Source organism: Diabrotica virgifera, chromosome 3 (assembly GCF_917563875.1).
Source record: "Diabrotica virgifera virgifera chromosome 3, PGI_DIABVI_V3a".
Lineage (NCBI taxonomy): Eukaryota > Metazoa > Arthropoda > Insecta > Coleoptera > Chrysomelidae > Diabrotica > Diabrotica virgifera.
The window spans coordinates 29,791,710-29,811,778 of NC_065445.1; the positions used below are offsets into that span (position 1 = coordinate 29,791,710).

General features: G+C 31.9%; 1 protein-coding gene across 3 annotated transcripts in view; it reads right to left on the reverse strand.

Annotated features, from left to right (window-relative positions):
* The window catches only part of LOC114324242 (glutathione hydrolase 1 proenzyme), a 128,740-nt gene that overhangs the window by 19,738 nt on the left and 88,933 nt on the right, over nt 1-20,069 (reverse strand). For all 3 annotated transcript variants that reach the window (XM_028272032.2, XM_028272030.2, XM_028272031.2), the window contains 2 exons: nt 16,487-16,677; nt 6,082-6,322 (listed from right to left, as the gene is read on the reverse strand). In XM_028272032.2, the coding sequence (XP_028127833.2) occupies nt 6,082-6,322; nt 16,487-16,677 (432 nt within the window). The remainder of the gene's footprint in view (nt 1-6,081; nt 6,323-16,486; nt 16,678-20,069) is intronic.

Sequence of the window (20,069 nt, forward strand, 5' to 3'; positions counted from 1 at the left end):
CGGCGAAATACATTTTTGAAGTGAAAACTTCTTTAGGGACGTTGTGCACTTTTTGGATGGGGAAAAATTATTAAATTTGGATGGAGAGAAAGTAATAAATAAGCGACCGTTATCGCTTCGACGAAATAAATATTTGAAGTGAAAACTTCTTTGGGGACGTTGTGCTCTTTTTGGATGGAAAAAAGTATTAAATTATCGACCGTCATCCCGACCGTCATCGCTTCGATGAAATAAATATTTGAAGTGAAACTTCTTTAGGGACGTTGTGCACTTTTTCGATGAAAAAAAGCATTAAACTAGCGACCCTCATCGCTTCGATGAAATCAATTTTTGAAGAGGAAACTTCTTGAGGGACCTTGTGCACTTTTTGGATGGGGAAAAATATAAATTAGCGACCTCTATCGCTTCGACAAAATAAATTTTTGAAGTGAAAACTTTTTAGGGACGTTGTGCACTTTTTGGATGGAGAAAAAAATATTAAATTAGCGACCGTCATCGCTTCGAAGAAATACATTTTTGAAGTCAAAACTTCTTTAGGAACATTGTGCACTTTTTGGATGGGGGAAAAGTATTGAATTAGGGACCGTCATCGCTTCGGCGAAATAAATTTTTGAAGTGAAAACTTCTTTAGGGACGTTGTGCACTTTTTGGATGGGGAAAAATGATTAAATTTGGATGGGGAGAAAGTAATAAATAAGCGACCCTCATCGCTTCGACGAAATAAACATTTGAAGTAAAAACTTCTTTAGGGACGTTGTGCTCTTTTTGGATGGAAAAAAGTATTAAATTATCGACCGTCATCCCGACCGTCATCGCTTTGATGAAATAAATTCATGAAGTGAAAACTTCTTGAGGGACGTTGTGCACTTTTTGGATGGGGGAAAAGTATTGAATTATGGACCGTCATCGCTTCGACGAAATAAATATTTGAAGTGAAACTTCTTTAGGGACGTTGTGCACTTTCTCGATGTAAAAAAGTATTAAATTAGCGACCGTCATCGCTTCGATGAAATCAATTTTTGAAGTGGAAACTTCTTGAGGGACGTTGTGCACTTTTTGGATGGGGAAAATATTATATTAGCGAACCTTCATCGCTTCGACGAAATAAATTTTTGAAGTGAAAACTTCTTGAGGGACGTTGTGCACTTTTTGGATAAAGAAAAATTATTAAATTAGCGACCGTCATCGCTTGGACGAAATAAATGTTTTAAGTGAAAACTTTTATAGGGACGTTGTGCACTTTTTGTATGGAAGAAAAGTATTGAATTAGGGCCGTAATCGCTTCGACGAAATAAATATTTGAAGTGAAAACTTCTTGAGGGACGTTGTGCACTTTTTGGATGGGGAAAAAGTAGTAAATTAGCGACCGTTATCGCTTCGACGAAATAAATTTTTGAATTGAAAATTTCTTTAGGGGCGTTGTGCACTTCTTGGATGGGGAAAAATATTGAATTTGCGACCGTCATCACTTCGCTGAAATAAATTTTGTACATATATAAATTATGTGTATGTATACATAAATAGCATAGGGCATACGCATCGCGTATATCGTATATGATATAGGTATAGCACTTCTTTTAGGATGGGGTAAAAGCATTGAGCTCGTAATTTATATACTATAAGAAGTTTTCACTTCTGTCGGCACTGCCACGAGTGCCTTTAATTTTTTTTTTATTAAATTTATTTGTCTCGGTTGCACTGGCCATTGACACAACCAACTTTTATTGAAACGTAAAGATTCCTTGTTAATAATTTGATATTATTGTATAACCCAAATTTATTTAAAACATGTAAAAATAAATATTAGACAATAATCAGAAAACAACTAGCTACGATGAATATAAGTATTTGGGAATTAATTTCAACAAGAAAGGTACGGACGATGCAGAAATTAAGAGCAGAATAAATAAAGCAAGAACGATAATTAAATCATTGAACGGAGATTTGTAGAGTACCGAGATAGGTCAACAAAGAAAAATGAGAATATACAACACCATGATTAACTGCACATTGGTATACGGATCCGAAACATGGAGAATAAAGGAACACCAAAAAAGAAAAATAGAAGCTACTGAGATGGACGCTCTAAAAAGAGCAAGTAGAACATCGAGATTGGACCGGGTTAGAAATGAGGAAGTAAAGCGAATAATGAAGTTACAGGAAACGGTCGTATAATGCATTGGGAAGAAACAATTAACGTGGTACGGACATGTTCAAAGAATGAGGGAGGAGAGGCTGCCAAAGAAAATTCTGAAATGGATACCTACAGACAACAGGAAAAGAGGAAGGCCAAGAACGACGTGGATCAATGAAACAGGGAAAGTGAACAAGGAGTAAGACGATCAATGAGTGTACGAGGATTAGAAGATGAAAACTGCAATGATAGAAGATATTGGCAACAAGGCATCGGACAACGTCGGAGGACGTTTTGAGCCCAAATTTATATATATAAAAATAAATAATGAATATTATCTACAATATCTACTTGTTTCAAATGCATGTATGTTTAGCGTTTGACATTAACAACCCCCTTGAAGCTAGTTCAGCTGAAATCCACGAGTGGTAGTCATTGTGACTTAACATCTCGAATTTACGTACTGCGCATTTAAATGTTTCTTCTGAACTTACTGAAAAATTCCTTCATAAAAGGTAAAACGTTTTCGGTCTAAGTAGAGCATCATCAGTGCTGTTACAGGCATGCTATGCTGAGCCACCAAAGATATATACATAGGTAAAAACCCTTTGATTATTAACAAAAAGTGTTAGATTGACATAATAGGGAACTTGCATAAATTGTTAAATTCGAAAAAAATGTTATAAATCACAACACAACATAATTTAAAAAATGTATCAAAGATAAAAAAGTTTTGTTTTTCTTTCGTTTGGCCCCTAAAGACGATTAAAAATTTAAATTAAAACAGGTGGTCCCAATCGCGTCGTGACGTCACTTGATTTTACATTTACATTTTTCCAATAAAGTAAACAGAATTTTAAATTAGACGTTATAAACGTCAGTAGAAAATACATTTATGTGACGTTACAAGTGTTCTTGATTGGTTGAACTATTCATAGAAAAATTTGTAATTTTTGCAAAATGGTTTTATTTTCAATAGTAAACCTTCGTTCCTTTCCTTCAAAAACAGTAAAAAACTACAATTTTAACAAACTGGTATATATTATTACAATGACATACGATAAATGTCATTAGAATATAAATATTTTTGACTTATTCCACGACGATGAGCTTGCCAAATACCCAAGTAGGTGGAGGCCAATAAACTAAAGAAGGAGAAGAAGAATATACCTAAATATAAGGTTGTGTCTAGGTATACGTTACGGTGTACGCAAATAAAAAAGTTAGAGTGTCAGTGATTTCTTATTTTTTATTTGTTTAGTGTTTGTTTTTAAATTAACTACGGAGTGTGGACAATTATTTAGTTCTTTTAATGAGTTTAAGAACATTTTAAAACAGTACGAAAAAGATAAGAGACAATAAATTAATATATATTTTTTTTAGTTATAAAGGAAATAGTATGTATAACCCTAAAAGATTAAAATAAAAAGAAGACCTAAAGCTTTCACAATAATAATTAACTTGTTCTGAAGCTATTATCCTTGTGGCATTTTTGTAATCAACTATTCTAAATGGGAACTAAGCCACAATTTAACCAAAAAATGATTTTATTAACGTTTCGACGTCTAAATCGGACGTCGTTTTCAAAATACAAAATATTGTTAAATTAAACAAAAATGGTGTTGCTTAGTAAAAAATTTTTCTAATAATTTATTTAATCTGACTAATTTTTGTATTTTGACAATGGCATCCGATTTGGACGTCGAAACGTTAATAAAATCATTTTTTTAGTTAAATTGTGGCTTATTTCCCATTTAGATTAGTTGATTATAATAATTAACTTACGTATAAAAATTATTTTAACAATATGTTTTACGTGTTATGTCAACTAAATACATATATTTATTTTGCTAACCTAAATATATACTTTAATATAATATACATTGTTTTATTACAATTAAGTTTAAAACATCTGAATAGTTCTGCTTCCCTTCCTTTAACAAATATTTTTCTATCAAACACACGCTAAACATATCAAAATAGCATGTACCAAAATATACAGTCACTGCGCACGCTAAATAATAACGTCACTGGCTTGATGAAGTTTAATTCGCGTGTACATACCTAACTTTTTTATTTGCGTACACGTTAGCGTGTACCTAGACACAGCGAAATATAACCATAATAATAACTAATGTAAAACTATGTGACGTCACGGGTCGTTTGAACTATTTTATACCGCTGAAGACTTTAAATACGTATTTCTAAGTTATTATGAGTTTTTGAAGCGTGAAATTTTGGAAATCTCATTTTTAAACAAAACTGAACATTATTATGTAATAAAAAAATTGTGCAAGTTCCCTATTGTTGGAAATATATAAACTAAGTTGCTTCTGAACGTCCTTAATGTGAAGACGTGCTGTCTATTAAGCAACCCACATGCCTTGTGGTGGTCATTTAATGTCAAAGGCCATATCTTTAGGGATTTTATCCATCAATTGGATTTTTCACCAATTATCAATGTAACACATTTTATTTATAACTAAAGGGTTCTTTGGGGCCGGTAGGGGTAAGCAGGGAGAAGTGTACTTTTAAAATGTGTAAAATAAATAATTCCTAGCTGAGCGCTTTCGGCTTATAAAGCCATCTTCAGAGTTATGCTGCAATAAAAAGGTCTCTAATGAATAACTGATCTAAGAATTCAAAAGTTTAACTTATGTCAAAAAGTTCAAAATACCACTATGAATAGAGATGGATCCATGTACGATATAAAAATATTTCTTAATGTTGTTCTGAAGTTATAAAAATTACTTCTATTTCTTATGCAGTTTTTTAATGATGGAAAAAACCTTGTCTGTCTGTTGAAAAAATTGCTCAATTTTGTTGTTGGTTTTTGTAGCCGGAAAAGTTAAAAACATCAAATACGAGCACAAAGGACTTTCACACAAAAATTACATTACATATAACGAATATTTGATCATGGTAAGGTCAAGAAACCCTACCATCTGAAGTGTACGGTGTCAGCATGCAGAATGGTGGCATGATGGAAGATTTTAATGACAGCCGACACAGACAGGGTGTGCTCGTTTAGGTGCTTTTACTTTTTCTCAAATTAAGTGACACTTAACATATGACATTTTAGCAATTGAATTAAACAACTTTTTAACAAAGTCTGTAGTTACATAAATCTGGTTTTTAAAAAATAATAAAATACATATTGAGAAAAGACTTAAGGTCCAAAATAAATCAGTTGACAAGTTATCCTTCAAAAAACTGAACTCAAATCTTTTTTTAAAATTAATACAAGATGTAAAGAAACTTGATGGTGAAGTTTTTTTTCTATTATTGGATAAGTCACAAATTTCATTAAGTGCCCTATGGGTGTATCGAAGATGGAAAATAAATTAAGAATGAATTTTTTGAGAGATATGATTCTTAAAGAATAAGCTGCCAAATGATTAATTACAAATATTGTTTTATAATGATAATTTAGTAAAAAATTAAAATTAAAAAAAATTTGATTTTTTGATTGCATGAGCTAAAACTTCTTCCTCCAGAGTCTCCCACAAGAGTCTGAATAAAGGTTTATAGTTGTAATTAAGATTGATTTGTTTATTTAAGCAAAAATCAGGATTAAGTTTCATTTATTTAGTGATCTCTAGATCTTCTAAAAGGTTCATTTGTCTATAGTTTTTGGTTGGTATGTTATGTAAAATTGTACTGTTTTTGGAAGGAGAGAAGGAATGGTTGCTAAATTTAACAACGTGATAACCAAAATATTGGATTTTTCTGGATTGTTGAGATGTTCCTTGATCATCTGAGAGGGGTTTACCTATGTATTTTTGGTGGCCAAGCATGTCATGCCTGTAACAAAACTGGTGATGTTATACTTTGAGCGAAAACGTTTTGTGACAGATGTAGCCCTTTACTGGATTTTAAATAAAGACACCTTTTATAAAGAAATTTTTCACTAAATTTATTAATTTATGGATGTCTTTTAAACGTACCTGAGCAACAGCAGTTATAATTTTGGAACCGCCAGCGGCACCAATTGCCAGCTCAACATCACCATTTTGGTCTAATATGATGGTTGGACACATAGAGGACATCGGTTGTTTCCCGGGTACGATGAAGTTTGCAGGTGATGGCGGAATTCCATAGGCATTGGTAATATTAGGTGATGAAAAGTCGTCCATCTGGTTATTTAAAATAATACCTGTACTTTCCGACACAAAACCTGCTCCAAGCCTAAAAATAATAAGGGCCTTCATGAAAGATTACGAAGATAAGAAGGTGAAAAAAGTTAGGCATACAATATTATATAAAAACATTTTTATAAGTAAAAGTGGTACAGTGGGAGTTCTGTAGACTAGCTTAAGACTATGTTATCTATTAGTTCATGTGGCATTTAGTAGACCAAGGCGCATCTGTAAAAATATTAGTACATTTTGATGTTGAGAGGTGACTCATATATATTTTTTTGCAGAAATTGCTTGAAAAGTAGATCATATAATAATATTTGAATTATCCTCCCACTCAAAACGGTCCGGAACATTGTTTAAATAATCAAAATGTCAAAATATGAAGGAAAAATTCGATTTTTTCTTGGTTTTGAGATTATAACTTTAAAAGTATTCATTTTCGAGAAAAGTTGCATTGACATAAAAGTTGCGTAATTAAATTTCCTACAATATAGGATTAACTGCAAATTTTAGAAATTGTCACCCTTGTTGCAAAATAGAAATAATTTCGAAAAAACCATAAAGTATTCGCATTTTACGTTTTTCAACCATTTCTGCTACACTTAGGACCTTCATATTTCACCCAGAAAAACTTTATGATATAGTAAAACAATACTGTAAATTTGATTAACATCGGTTTAATAAATTTTGCAAAATAAATTTTTTCTACGAGCGTGCAAAAATGTCTCCTTTCGCGCACGCGTTTTAGTTTAGAAAGTTTTATTTTCCGCACACGTGTTATTTTCCGCACGCGTTTTACTTTTCCACACGCGTTTTATTTTTAGCAAAAACTTTATTTGTTCATATATTTTAACTTAAAAAATAAAAGTGTATTATTTTTAAACATATGCAATGGTTTAAACAATTTTTCATAAATAATCAAATTAGTTAGATTTTTGTGGCATTAAAATATGAACATACAACAAAAATAGAGTAAGAAAATAATATATTAGATAAAGATTGGAAGACATTTTGGTGGAAATCAATTTGTGTGAATCGAACACCGCTGTCCTGCGCGTAGCACCAAAAATTAATGTTCATTTAAAAAAATTCCTGACGCCGTGGTAGTTAACCGATTTTAATTTTGCAAAATGCAAATGAAAGGTACATTACTTTTCTATTTGTAAAAAAAATTGAACTTGCTATCTGCTTTATTTTCAGTCCTGAAATATTTTGAAAAAATGATTATTTTGCGAAAGCTGGATTGCAAAATTTATTTTGCAAAATCTATTGAACCGATCTTAACTAAATTTACAGTATTATTTTATCACATCATAGAGTTGTTTTGGATGAAACATGAAGGTCCTAAGTGTAGCAGAAATGGTCGAAAAATGTAAAATGCGAATATTTTTTATGTTTTTTTCGCAGTTATTGCTATTTTGTAACAAGGGTAACAAAATTTTTTAACCAATCTTATGTTGTAGTAAATTTAATCACGCAATTTTTATTTTAGTGTAACTTTTCTCGGAAGTAAATAATTTTAAAGTTATAATCAAAAAACGAAAAAAAAAAATCGAATTTTTCCTTCATTTTTTGACATTTTGATTATTTAAACAATGTTCCGGAAATTTTTGAGTGGGAGGATAACCCAATTATTATTATATGGGTTAATTCCAAGCAATTTCTGAAAAAAAAATAGAGTCACCCATCAACGTCCATCTCAAAACAGATCCGCCCTGGACTATAGCCACAGTTTGGTTGTAATGATTATTTCATTCATAGAGATTCTGACCAATAGGAAGCTACAAAAATAAAAATTACAGCGGTAATTTTTTTCGGTAAATTCCCATCGTCAAGTATTACGTGAGGTTATGCCCTTGGTTACTACGCAAAAATGAACATTTATTGACATTAATGACAATTACTGTTTTACAACTTGTCAAATAGAACACCATGAACAGGTTTAGCAAATATTCAGGCGAAGATATCAACAAAATATTAATTAAAATGATTTAAAAAACAATTTTATTCATGAAATAATCTTACCAAATTACATTCGAGCTCTTCAAAATTATCGATTTGTTTTTCCCTCGTGACACTTTGATATAATTTCACTCCCCTTCGGGTCGTAAAACTAAAACTGTCAAAGTGTCTCTCGGGATACAAATCGATAATTTTAGAGCTCTCGTGTAATTACTACTGATAATGTATTTTGTAACAAGTATTATTTGGGTATAAAATGTAATATTTTTACCTGAGTAATACTTTTTTTTATTAACAAAAAGTCGCATCCATCTAATGGTTATTAGCGACAGAACAATACATAATAGGTTAACCAAAATGTGGTACAATGTAAGTATAGTACAAAAGTAAGGTTACATGCATTATATACAAAAACTTGTTAGATTTTATTGAATACACCAATTGTTTTTAAAAAGTCAATTAAATTGTTTGGTTCTTTATTATTGGCACCCCGAACTGTCATATTTGACGCGATATTAAAATCAATCCGTTCTTGTGTATATTTTGGCATTCAATGTTTGACAGTTAGTTGTGTGTTACACGATTCACAAATATTTGGTTCAGATCTTGAGAACAAATATGAGTGAGTAAGCCTGGTAAGGTCTAGTCGTAGGCGGTTAAAACTGCTTTCTCATAACTTTTATAAACTGTTTTGACTTTTTTACTGTGTCTTTAATTTGCCTGAGTTTTGAATTTAAATTTTGCCATTCATCGAGCCAGTCATTTAACCCGGCACCTGCCACGTGGCCTTGCAAGGCGTCAACTGCCACATGGGGTGCTCACAGCACCCCTTAAAAATTTTCTGTGATCTACTTGTTTAAAAAACAGAATAATGTGTTGAGTAACACAAGAATATAAAAAACATGTTTTATTAACTTATTAGCCACTAATACATATGTTATAAAAGTTAAAAAATAAAATGAAAAAGGTGTTATAAGCAAATTAGCAAGTACCAAGCCATAATAAATGAAATGAAGTAAAATATCTAAAAAAATTAAGATTTAGTGAGTATAGGGTCTATATTAATAATTTAAATCAGTTATTTCAATAAAAAATGTAAATTTGACCTGTTTATCAAAAACACAAAAAAAATTAAAACTTAAAGTGCCAGATGATGACACTCCATTTCGACTTTAGAGCTGCAAGTTCAGAATGACACTAAATAACCACTTCAAACGCTAATACATGTATGCTATATATTATTATAGAAAGCTACTATGACTCATAGCACGGTAACCAAACTTGAAATACCAAATATTTGATAAAAATATGTTATGGGGTGCTGGTAGCACCCCACGTGGCAGGTGCCGGGTTAACACATATTGTTTTATCAACACTTTCAAGTCATTAAGGGCACAATTTAATATCGTTTCTGAATCCGCACTAGTCACTGCACTACACGCACTTGAGTCTGCATCTTCATTTCCACTAATGCCCACGTAGGAAGGAATCCAAATGAAGTTGACTATTCTACCATTTTTGAGATAAGTGAAGAAATTGGATATAACTTTTGTACCGATGTTATCGCACTAAGCGAATCAGAAAGAATGTTATTGTCGTTAGAAAACTCAAGTGCTCTGTAGAAAGCGAATAATTCGGCTGTGTATATACTGCAATACGGGAAAGTCGAAATAAGTGGTACTAAAATTGCAACTCCCCCACTTGCGAGAGCTGTGTTAGTTCGGTCTTTACGAAAGCATGTAAAATGTTTTGGCGAATATGGGTTAGAAGATAAGAGATTATTTTCCTGTAGACATATAATTTCGGAACAGTGTTCTGATTGAATGATATTGAGCATTGGTAAGCGATGGAAAAGTCCATCAATATTCCGCTGTAAAATTGAGTTGGATGTTATGTTTCAGTTGAAGATAGATTCACTCTCAGTAGTAGCGTCTTCACCGAGAAAACGTATCAGTAGGGTTTTTAGCCTTGTATAACGATGTTTGTGGCTCTGTCTGGAATATATTGATAAGAGAAGGTAAGCAAATTTATGAGGCCAAGGAAATCAGATGTTAATTCTTTAACAATTTCGATAGGAGATTGGCTGCCTTGAATATTTTCAATAAGCATCATTAATTGGTTATAGCTTAAAATGGACGGTGTTGATTGTTTACTTAGATTATGATTCAAGGGATTCCGGGATAGGTAATGAGCGTTTAGGTTTTTTATTCTTTTGAGTTTTGGTTTTATGAGGTTCAGCAGGAAGAAGAAATGTTTGATTATCAACAATATTTTCAACAGGTGGAGATAATGTTTCCTCTATGGTTCGTTTGGTGGAGGGATAGGGTGATTCTTTCGTGATCGCTAGTGAAGTCTGTGAAATTATCTTTATATTTTCGGCTGTAGCAGAAGATTCCAGTGGAGTATTTTCGTTAGTTTTTAAATCTTGGGTTGCTTCAGAAACGGGCTGTATAATTTCCACTGATGTAGAGTTAGAGGCGTTTGGTGTGGATACTTGTGGAAATATTTCGGTAGTTTTATTTTGATCAGTATTAGAAGTATGGTCGATTTGATTACCCGCATTGGTAGGAGAGTCAGAAGATTGAACAGTAGGGGGGGCTAAGGGTCCCGAAGGCTGGGAAGAAGAATTATTATTGCTTGAACAGTTACTAGCAATGTGACCTGTTTGTCTACAGAAATAGCATGTCATACTATCCTGCGAAATAAATATTCTGTAACTAGTATTATCATAATTTAGAAGAATTGAATCTGGGATAGTCGTGTTATGCGGACTAATAAACACTTGCCTTCTAAAACTTTTTATATGGCTATATTCTTGAAGAGAGGCACTGATCTTTAAGAAAGTGATTGGAGAAAATAAGTTTAGGCCGAGATGTTTTAATTCTTGGATGATTACTTCATGTGGGATACTTGGACAAACATTTGATAGCACTATTCTTTCTGCAGGCGTTATGAGCCTTCTAGCCGTGACTATTTCCCCATGTACCTCTATAGAACCATAGTTTGTCATTAAATCCTCAACAGCTTAATAATACTTTTCGTTTCGGTGTCAACTCCGGAAATTGTTGTCAAATTTAATAATTAAGAGAAATTCGTCGAAAGAAGGTGTGTACAACCGCCAGTTGCTGTTATTGAGGTTATAACCTGGTCTATATAGACATTTAAAGTAACAAAAATATTCGGAAAGCCAAATTTTGGTGGAGAGCTAGGGTACACCATAAAAAATAAAGTTTTAAAAGTCCCTATCGATCCCATGTATGCAACAAAATTATTCGAGGTCAAAGATCCAAATTTGAAATTTTTTGGATTTTTTTTCGAATACGGTAAGTTTTATCAAAAAAAGAATGTGTGTGTACTTTGTACGCACGTAAGAAGTTATACTTCTACTACATATTATGTGATTTTTAAGACACTACCAAAAATTTAAAAAAAATAAAAGAATAAAACGCACACAAACACATTGAAAAATGCCACAAAAAAAATGATTTGTGAACGATAATTATTGGCAAAAATTTTAAATACGCATTTTCTGAAAAAAAAATTATATAACAAATCATAAAATGCATAAAAAAATTAAAAAATAAAAACTTGCATCGGGAATCGAACCCGTGAATTTCGGGGCGCATTGATTCGTAATCGAAGCCTAGACTCACTCGTCCAATTCCACATTATTTGTCATGTGGAAAAATAGGGTAACTTAACGTTTTACCGTTTGACAGTTGTTTTGAATATAATTAAATTATGTAGTTTAAATTTTGTGGAAGAAAATATTAAAATATAACAAAACACTAAGAAAACAATATATTAGATGAAGATTGGTAGAACTTTTGTTGGTAATCAAATTAAGTATGTAAATCAAAGCATTACATACCTACTAGATAAATAAATCTACGCCAAAAAATCATAAATTAAAAATAAAAATCGGACCTAATTTGGGATTTCTCTCTAAAATCCCCATTCTTGAGAAAATAAATGTACAGTAGAGCGTCGATTATCCGAACGTCGATCAACCGAACGACCGCTTATTCAAACTATCGACTCCCGCGTCCCGCACTCGAATATCGAGCAAGCGTTAGTAATTGACGCTTAAAATATCTTCAATTTTCTTCAATATTGTATCCAAAAATAATTATGTTGTTGCAAAAACTGCACTTTTTTGTTTAGTTGCTAGTTGTCATTATCAATATATAAATAAATATGTAGGTATATAAATATGGCTTTTATTCACTTGTGGATAAATATGTATGACTATAAATATATATCAATATATTGTAGTTCGATTATCCGAACAAATCGGTTTTCCGAACACCTATGTCCCCCAATTAGTTCGGATAATCGGCGCTCTACTGTATTTCAACCTAATCCAAATGTATAATTACAATATTATGATTATAATAAAAACTATTTACCAAATTAGAATAAGTTTTCCTTGTCCAAAATAGTCCAAAAATATAGGTATATGAAAACTATTTAAAAAGGCAGTATAACTATTAACTTACTTTTGTTTGTTGTTTCTTTTCACACAAATTTTAAAACGCAACAACCATAAATAATCTAACTACAGCTGTGCCATAGCCGCCATATTGAATAATTTCTGACATGTCATTTGAACATCCAATCAGAACAAAGTTATAATGCGCATGCGCCGGGATCATAGGTTTTAACATATAAAAATTCACCCTCATATCGCCGGTAAAGAAGTATAACTTCAAAAAACCTTAAACCAAAGTTGCAGATCTTAAAATGCTCTTCGAAAATAGTTTCCACGATTTTTTTCCTAAGAGTTGCCATTCCTGAGATATCGCGATTCTAAGAGTCACATTATACATGATATGCACACGTTTCCACACCACCTGTGAGGTAGTGTACTCGGTAGGTTTTTTGTACTCGGCTTGTGTATATTGTAATGTAATTACTTGCTGGTTGATGAACAAATGGCAAAAATGTAATTTTTGACTTAAAAAAATCTATAATATTACTCGTCACGCATTCAATGTAACCATTCCAACCAGGTAGAGAAAAATTTTTGTATTTGTCATAGACCCATGTCACATCAACTTTTTCAAAAAATATACTTTAGATTTATTTTCATAATCAAAATTTCGCACATTTGTTTTGCTGTACCCAACCACACCAGAGTTTTGATAGACCTGTATAGGTACATGAGCCTTTGCTGCAAAATCTTTTGCCGAAAGAACTTCAGTTACTCGTGGCATCGGCTCTTCTTGTAATACTGAATTTTTGGGAGTCACAAATTAGATAATACCCATTATATGAATAGTATCATTGCCGTCCAAAGTATTTACATTAATGTCAGCATTGTCTGCAACATATTGGATGAATATTGAATATGCCTGTTTCTGGTGGTAAAATATGATGTGAATGACTGAAAACTGCTGCTGCTTCATAGCTCATTGTTTCACTGTAAGCGGCGCATAAACCAAGATACGAAAAAATTTGTATGAGACGTTTCGAAGCAAATCGCCGATGAAAAAAAAACTGAAAGACCCAGCTGTAGTTTAGATTTAAAGGTTCTAGGCCGAACAGCTGTCATGATGCAGTGGCTAATGGTAGGGGAGCAAAGTATGCTAAATGTGCAGTCACTCGAGCGCTTTGGGGACCTATTGGGTTGTGATTATTAGGTCCTAAAACCAAAAAAAGTTAAGTAAAATTTTCCATTTTAGCGGGCGCTTGCCATTTTTTAATTTAATTTTCCATTTTCATTAATCGTTTATTCCGAATATAGCGCCATCTATCCATAATTCGAAAAAATGTTTCGAATAAAAGTTGCTTATTTTTATGCAGAAAATTCAAACCTGCAATAAAAAATGGGGGCTCCCATTTAAGATTTTAAAGTAACCCCCCACCCCACCTCCATGGGGGGTCGCGTCTGGTACCATTCGATATATTTTTCAAAAATATTAAATAAGTGTATTTTGCAGTTTTTCGATCTGATGTTTATTTTGCTAAATATCGCGGGATTTGTATTTAAAATTTAAAATTTACCCCCCACCCCTCTCTGCGAGGGGTCGTGTTTGGTATCTATCGATAAATTTTTGAAAAATATTGAACGTGTGGTTTTTAGTTTTTCGATCTGACGTTCATTTCGCGAAATATTCGCCTTTTTCTTGTGAAACTTTGTGACTCACCAATTCCCTTACCCCCCGCTCAAATCGTCAGATTTTTTAAATATACACTGTTTTGCATGTACTTAACTTACCTTATCTTAATCTGACAATTTCGAGTATTTTTAAGGATAGATTTTTTTTTTCGGGCCCCCCTAAACGAACTCCCCTGTGTTAAGAGCCAATATATGGCAGAGGTACATCTGCAGGGTACCACGTTTCTCCCCATATGATAATCTGACGCGCTCGAGTAACTGCAAAAATCCCCGCTTGGGCTCCCCTACCATAATATTCGTACAAGCTAATTTTAGATAATCTTAATTATGACGCTTGTTTTTTAAAATGACTTGTTCCAAAAAATATGACAATGATTCGGGAATATCGTTATTTATATCCTCGTACATTCTACCTGGTAAGGGATACATAATATTATCGAAAACACAAGATTTAATATCTTCACGAACAATTTCTGCTGCGGCTTTCAAAGTTTTTGACCGCTTGTCTTTTTCATTTAAGTCTTTTTTATCAGACCAGACTTGACTCTTGGTAATTGTCAATAAAACAAATAAATGTTAGTTTTTCAGGCTTCTCTGTAATAATAATTCTACTACCGTACTTCAATTTCAATCGTATTTTTATAGTTTTGTCATCTAAAACTACATCTTGACAAACATTTCTTAATTCATCCAACGAAAACTGACAATCAACACTCGTTTCTATGAATTGAAACATTTCCTCCATCGCAGAGTTTACAGTTTCATCTTGTGGACGGCCAATTTTACTATCAGTATTAGGTTTTAAGAAAGATTTGTAACAACTGTTATTGTATTTTGCATCAGCAGTGACTAAATCATACTCAAAATTAATACGTTCAAGAGCAGCCTTCGAAACATCATCAGAACTATATTTAGCTAATTTCAACAGGGATTCTTTGAATTTTAGAGTAGTCACGTTACAAATTTTTTTTCGAAGATGCTGTGCTTTCTTTTCCTTAGTTTCTTCATTGGCTTCGTTGCCACAAAATAAACAGTATTTTTTAAAACAAAAATGTGATTCACTTACTCGCGTTCTAATATGAGGTAGACTTACATTTGAAGTACTAGCCTGTTCCTCCTCCTGTTGTCTTTTCACTGCAGCGATTGAGGTTTTCCGAATGTGTGATTTTCTGCAATCCACGTGTATTGTAACGGATTTTTGAGTTCTTGAATACTTAATAAACTCATCACCTCTCGCGACACTAGCCTCAAATAAATTTGGCATTCCACGATCAACCAAAACTGTTTTAGTTTCACTTAAAAGTTTATTGCAAATAAAGCTAAACTGAGACAATTTTAAAACAATAAAATTGTACAAATAACGGTAACGGTACTAAATAGTAGACGCTTGTAATCAGTACTTATATTCACTTGAACTGAAACTTTAGCACTAAAAGAAACAGATAATATGAACAAGACCTACGAACAATACTGTAGCCATTGTTTAGAATAAATATTCTGTTCTTTTTTAAACAAGAGTATAGCCAAATGTTTTTCAAGGCTACGTGGATAGATAAATTCATTTTGGGACGGATTATTATCTTTTGAAGAAATATTTTCAGAATAGTATAATACATTATATAAAAAAACACAAATAGGCATTTATACTTGTCTTAAGTGCCTGATATATATGTACGTGGCTTATAATATGTGCATAATATAATGTATAATGTAACTTTTAAAATCGCGATATCGCAGGAATGGTAACTCTTAGGAAAAATTTTAAGGACTATTTTGGTAGAGAATGTTAAGATCGACAACTTTGGTTTAAGCTTTTTTTTGATAACAATTACCGTTTTCGAGAAAAATCCAAAAAATCTCAAATGTTGACCTTTGACCCCGAATAACTTTTGATGCACACATGGGATCGATGGGGACTTTTAAAACTTTATTTAGTATGGTAAACTCTAGCTCTCCACCAAAATTTGGCTTTCCGGCAATTTTTGTTATTTGCCAACTATTTTGATGTCTATGTTGATGTTATTATGTTGCCTTTTACATTGAATTTAACCTTTTTACAGTTATGTATGATTACTACCTAGTTCTTAAATGTAAACTTGAAATAATATCATATTAAGCTGTACTTACATGCCATTAATGGTGCTGGTAACGACGATAGCATCGCCATTTGGAGCTAAAAAGCATAAATTTGCTGTACCTTGATCCTGGGGAACAGTTGCATTAGCTCCGTAATATGTAATATCTGAACTGGTGGCAGTAAGATTTATCATATTTCTTAGTTGTTCGGCAAAGGCTTTTGAGGTTAGGTCAGCCATCACCTAGAATTAAAAAAGAACTACTAAGCACATAAAAGTCTTGAATAATATCTAAGTATTTTTGCGTAAGAATATTAATTTGTATTAATATTAAAATGTTGATAATATGTATATAAATGACCAATGCATTCAGAGCCTTAAAACTAACAAAGACAACGTTTTACTTCTACCATTAATGCTTCTTCTTCTTCTAATTTTTCTGCAAGAATATCTCTATCGGTTTTTCATTGTGTCACCAGTAATTTGTCGTTTGTGTGTGTGTGTGTGTGTATGCGTGTTTGTGTGCTTGTTTTTGGCTTGGATGCAAGTCCATTTGCCACAGATCTTTTTATGTCAAAATTATCAGTAGTAATTGCACAAGAGCTCTGAAATTATTGAATTTTTCCCGAGTGACACTTTGAGAGTTTTAATTTCACGAGCCGAAGGCGAGTGAAATTATGTCAAAGTGTCACGAGAGCAAAAATTCTATATTAATTTCAAAGATCGTGTGCAATTTGTTGCGATTATTTCATGAATAAAACTGTTCAAAACCAAAATTTAATTGTAATTTATTTATGTAAGTACAAAGTACCATTAAACACACAGTTTTTATAAATATAATATGACGATTTAAAGTCATCACTTTTATAATTTTTAAAACATTAATTGTCATTAATGTCACTGAATGTATTTTTTTGTAGCAACGAAGGGCATCTGACGTAATATACTTAACGACGGGAGATTATCAAAAATTATCGATTTAATTCAGATTTCTGTAGCTTTCTATTGGTCAGAATCTCCTATGAATGAAATAATCAGTAGTATATGCACAAGAGCTCTGAAATTATTGAATTTTTCCCGAGCGACACTTTGACAGTTAAGGCGAGTGAAATTATGTCAAAGTGTCACGAGAGCAAAAATTCTATATTAATTTCAGAGGTCGAGTGCAATTTGTTGCGATTATTTCATGAATAAAACTGTTCAAAACCAAAATTTTATTGTAATTTATTTATGTAAGTACCATTAAACACACAGTTTTTATAAATATTTGACGATTGAAAGTAATCACTTTTATAATTTTTAAAACATTAATTGTCATTAATGTCACTGAATGTATTTTTTCGTAGCAACGAAGGGCATCTGACGTAATATACTTAACGACGGGAGAGTATCAAAAATTATCGATTTAATTCAGATTTCTGTAGCTTTCTATTGGTCAGAATCTCCTATGAATTAAATAATCAAGATAATTATGTACGATAATAAAATAAATTCATATTATATACATTTATAAATATATATTATTACTTTTGAGAAAACTATAGTTTTCTCAAAATAGTTTTCTCAAAAAATTAAAGTTATAAGTAGCAGATTTAATATGTTCATATCAGTGGTGCAGACAACATTATGGATATGGTAGGGTGGTAAATAATCCTTTTGAATGAGTGACTGTATTAAAATTTTTGTATTTAAATTATAATTATTGTAATTAAAAAATATATGATTTAAGCCTCCGAAAGACCCACAGCTACATAATGCATTTATTGTTATACCTAATTTGGATAAGTGAGCAGGAAATTTTCCATGGTTTGTTTTAATACGAAATAAGCTGGCGGAAAATAATTTAGAATATGTGTGCATTAATTTAAAATAAGAAGAACCTGGCAATTTTGAATGAATACTAACGTATGGGTCGAATGATGAATTTGCTTGATTAATATATTGATTTTCCCATTGCGACTGGATGTTAAAGTGTATAATATTTTTGTTATCTCTTTCAGTAATTATATTACAGAATTCTCCCTCTGTAATTGCAAGTTTAGCCAATTGATCATCTTTTTCATTACCCATTATCCCTATATGCCTTTTATCCAAACAAAAGTTACATCAATATTTTGAAGGTATCTTTTAATGTCGCATAATATTGGACATTTTAGCGTATCGCATTTGGAACTTTGAATAGACATCAATATAGATTGAGAATCTGACATAATAACTGCTTTTTCAATATTATTTGATATTAACCAACTTATGGATTTCTGAATAGCAAATAATTCTGCAGAGTATATACTGCTATATTTTGGAAACTGATACAATAATGATTGGTTGGCAGTTTGAATAATTTGTCGTTTCATCGTATTGTGGTCTTCCAAGTGATCATCTTCCTATTAAGGAACCGTCTCCATCTTCACTACTTTATTTGCTATTTCTACTCTTCTATTTCTTACAGACCTCCAGTAAACCCGCATTAGATACAAGGGTTTTCCAGTGGTGCAAAAAGGCACCAGTAAATTTGACCAAAATTATCTAAAAAGTGTGATGTATCGATTTACAATAATTTTAGGTTATGATCGTCACCAAATAGTAAAAAATCATATTCACATTCCGCTGTATTTCGTCTTGAAATATCATGAAATTATGACTTAATTATTTTCATTCCCGTTACTTTACATTAAATAAGGTTAATTGCAATTTAGGCTGCATTTTTCTTGTTAGAAGATAAGATGAATCCAAAATTCAGCCAAAATTTGATATTTCGAACTAGTGTTCACACCGTGTACACACGTGTACGGAGAGCGTAGACGCAAAATTTCGGGCTAATGCTTTTAACTGCATTAATTTTTTTCGAGTCCTTAGAAAACTAATAAGTATTTTTGAAAAATTTAAACGCCGAATGAAAGATTACTTTATTACCGGGGGCATAAAATCCCGAAAACTTTTATTTTAAAAAGTTACAGGGCATAAAATTTAGTGTTTAATTTCAAATATCTCATTCAAAAAAACTTTTTGTTTACTCTAAGATACTTTCGGCCCTCGGTAATAATATATAATCTTTCATCTGCGTTTAAATAAAAAAAAATGATTAGTTTTCTCAGTATTCGAATAAAATGAATGCATTTAACTCGGCATTAGTCGCTATGTGGTTTCAAACTCTCACGGTTTCAGAATATTGCACACAACTCTTTCATGGTAACCTACACATGATTTAGTTCCTTCTAGTCTCCTAATTATCCTTCCTCAATTCCTCTACAATTGAATAGACTCGTCTGCTCAAAATGGTGGTTCATTTTACTCACTGTGGCCCGATTGTTAAGTCAGTGCGCTTACCACCGTGTGTAATATTATTTAGCATTATTTTACAGCATTATTTTACATTGCAGCATTATTTTATTTTGTATTTGCAATATGAATCGTGCAAAGATAATTTTAGAACTTGCTCTGTTGCAGGACAGTAAAATAAAGGTACTAGTACAAATTTGAAATTTATAAGTATTGAAATATAATTAATATTATGTCTACATCTTTAGATGTAGACATAATATCACATTGTGTAAAGCTAATACTAACTTTTATTAAGTTAAAAATCTATTTTTAAAATTTTTTTTTAAAGGCAAAAGTTGAATATATGAGACAAA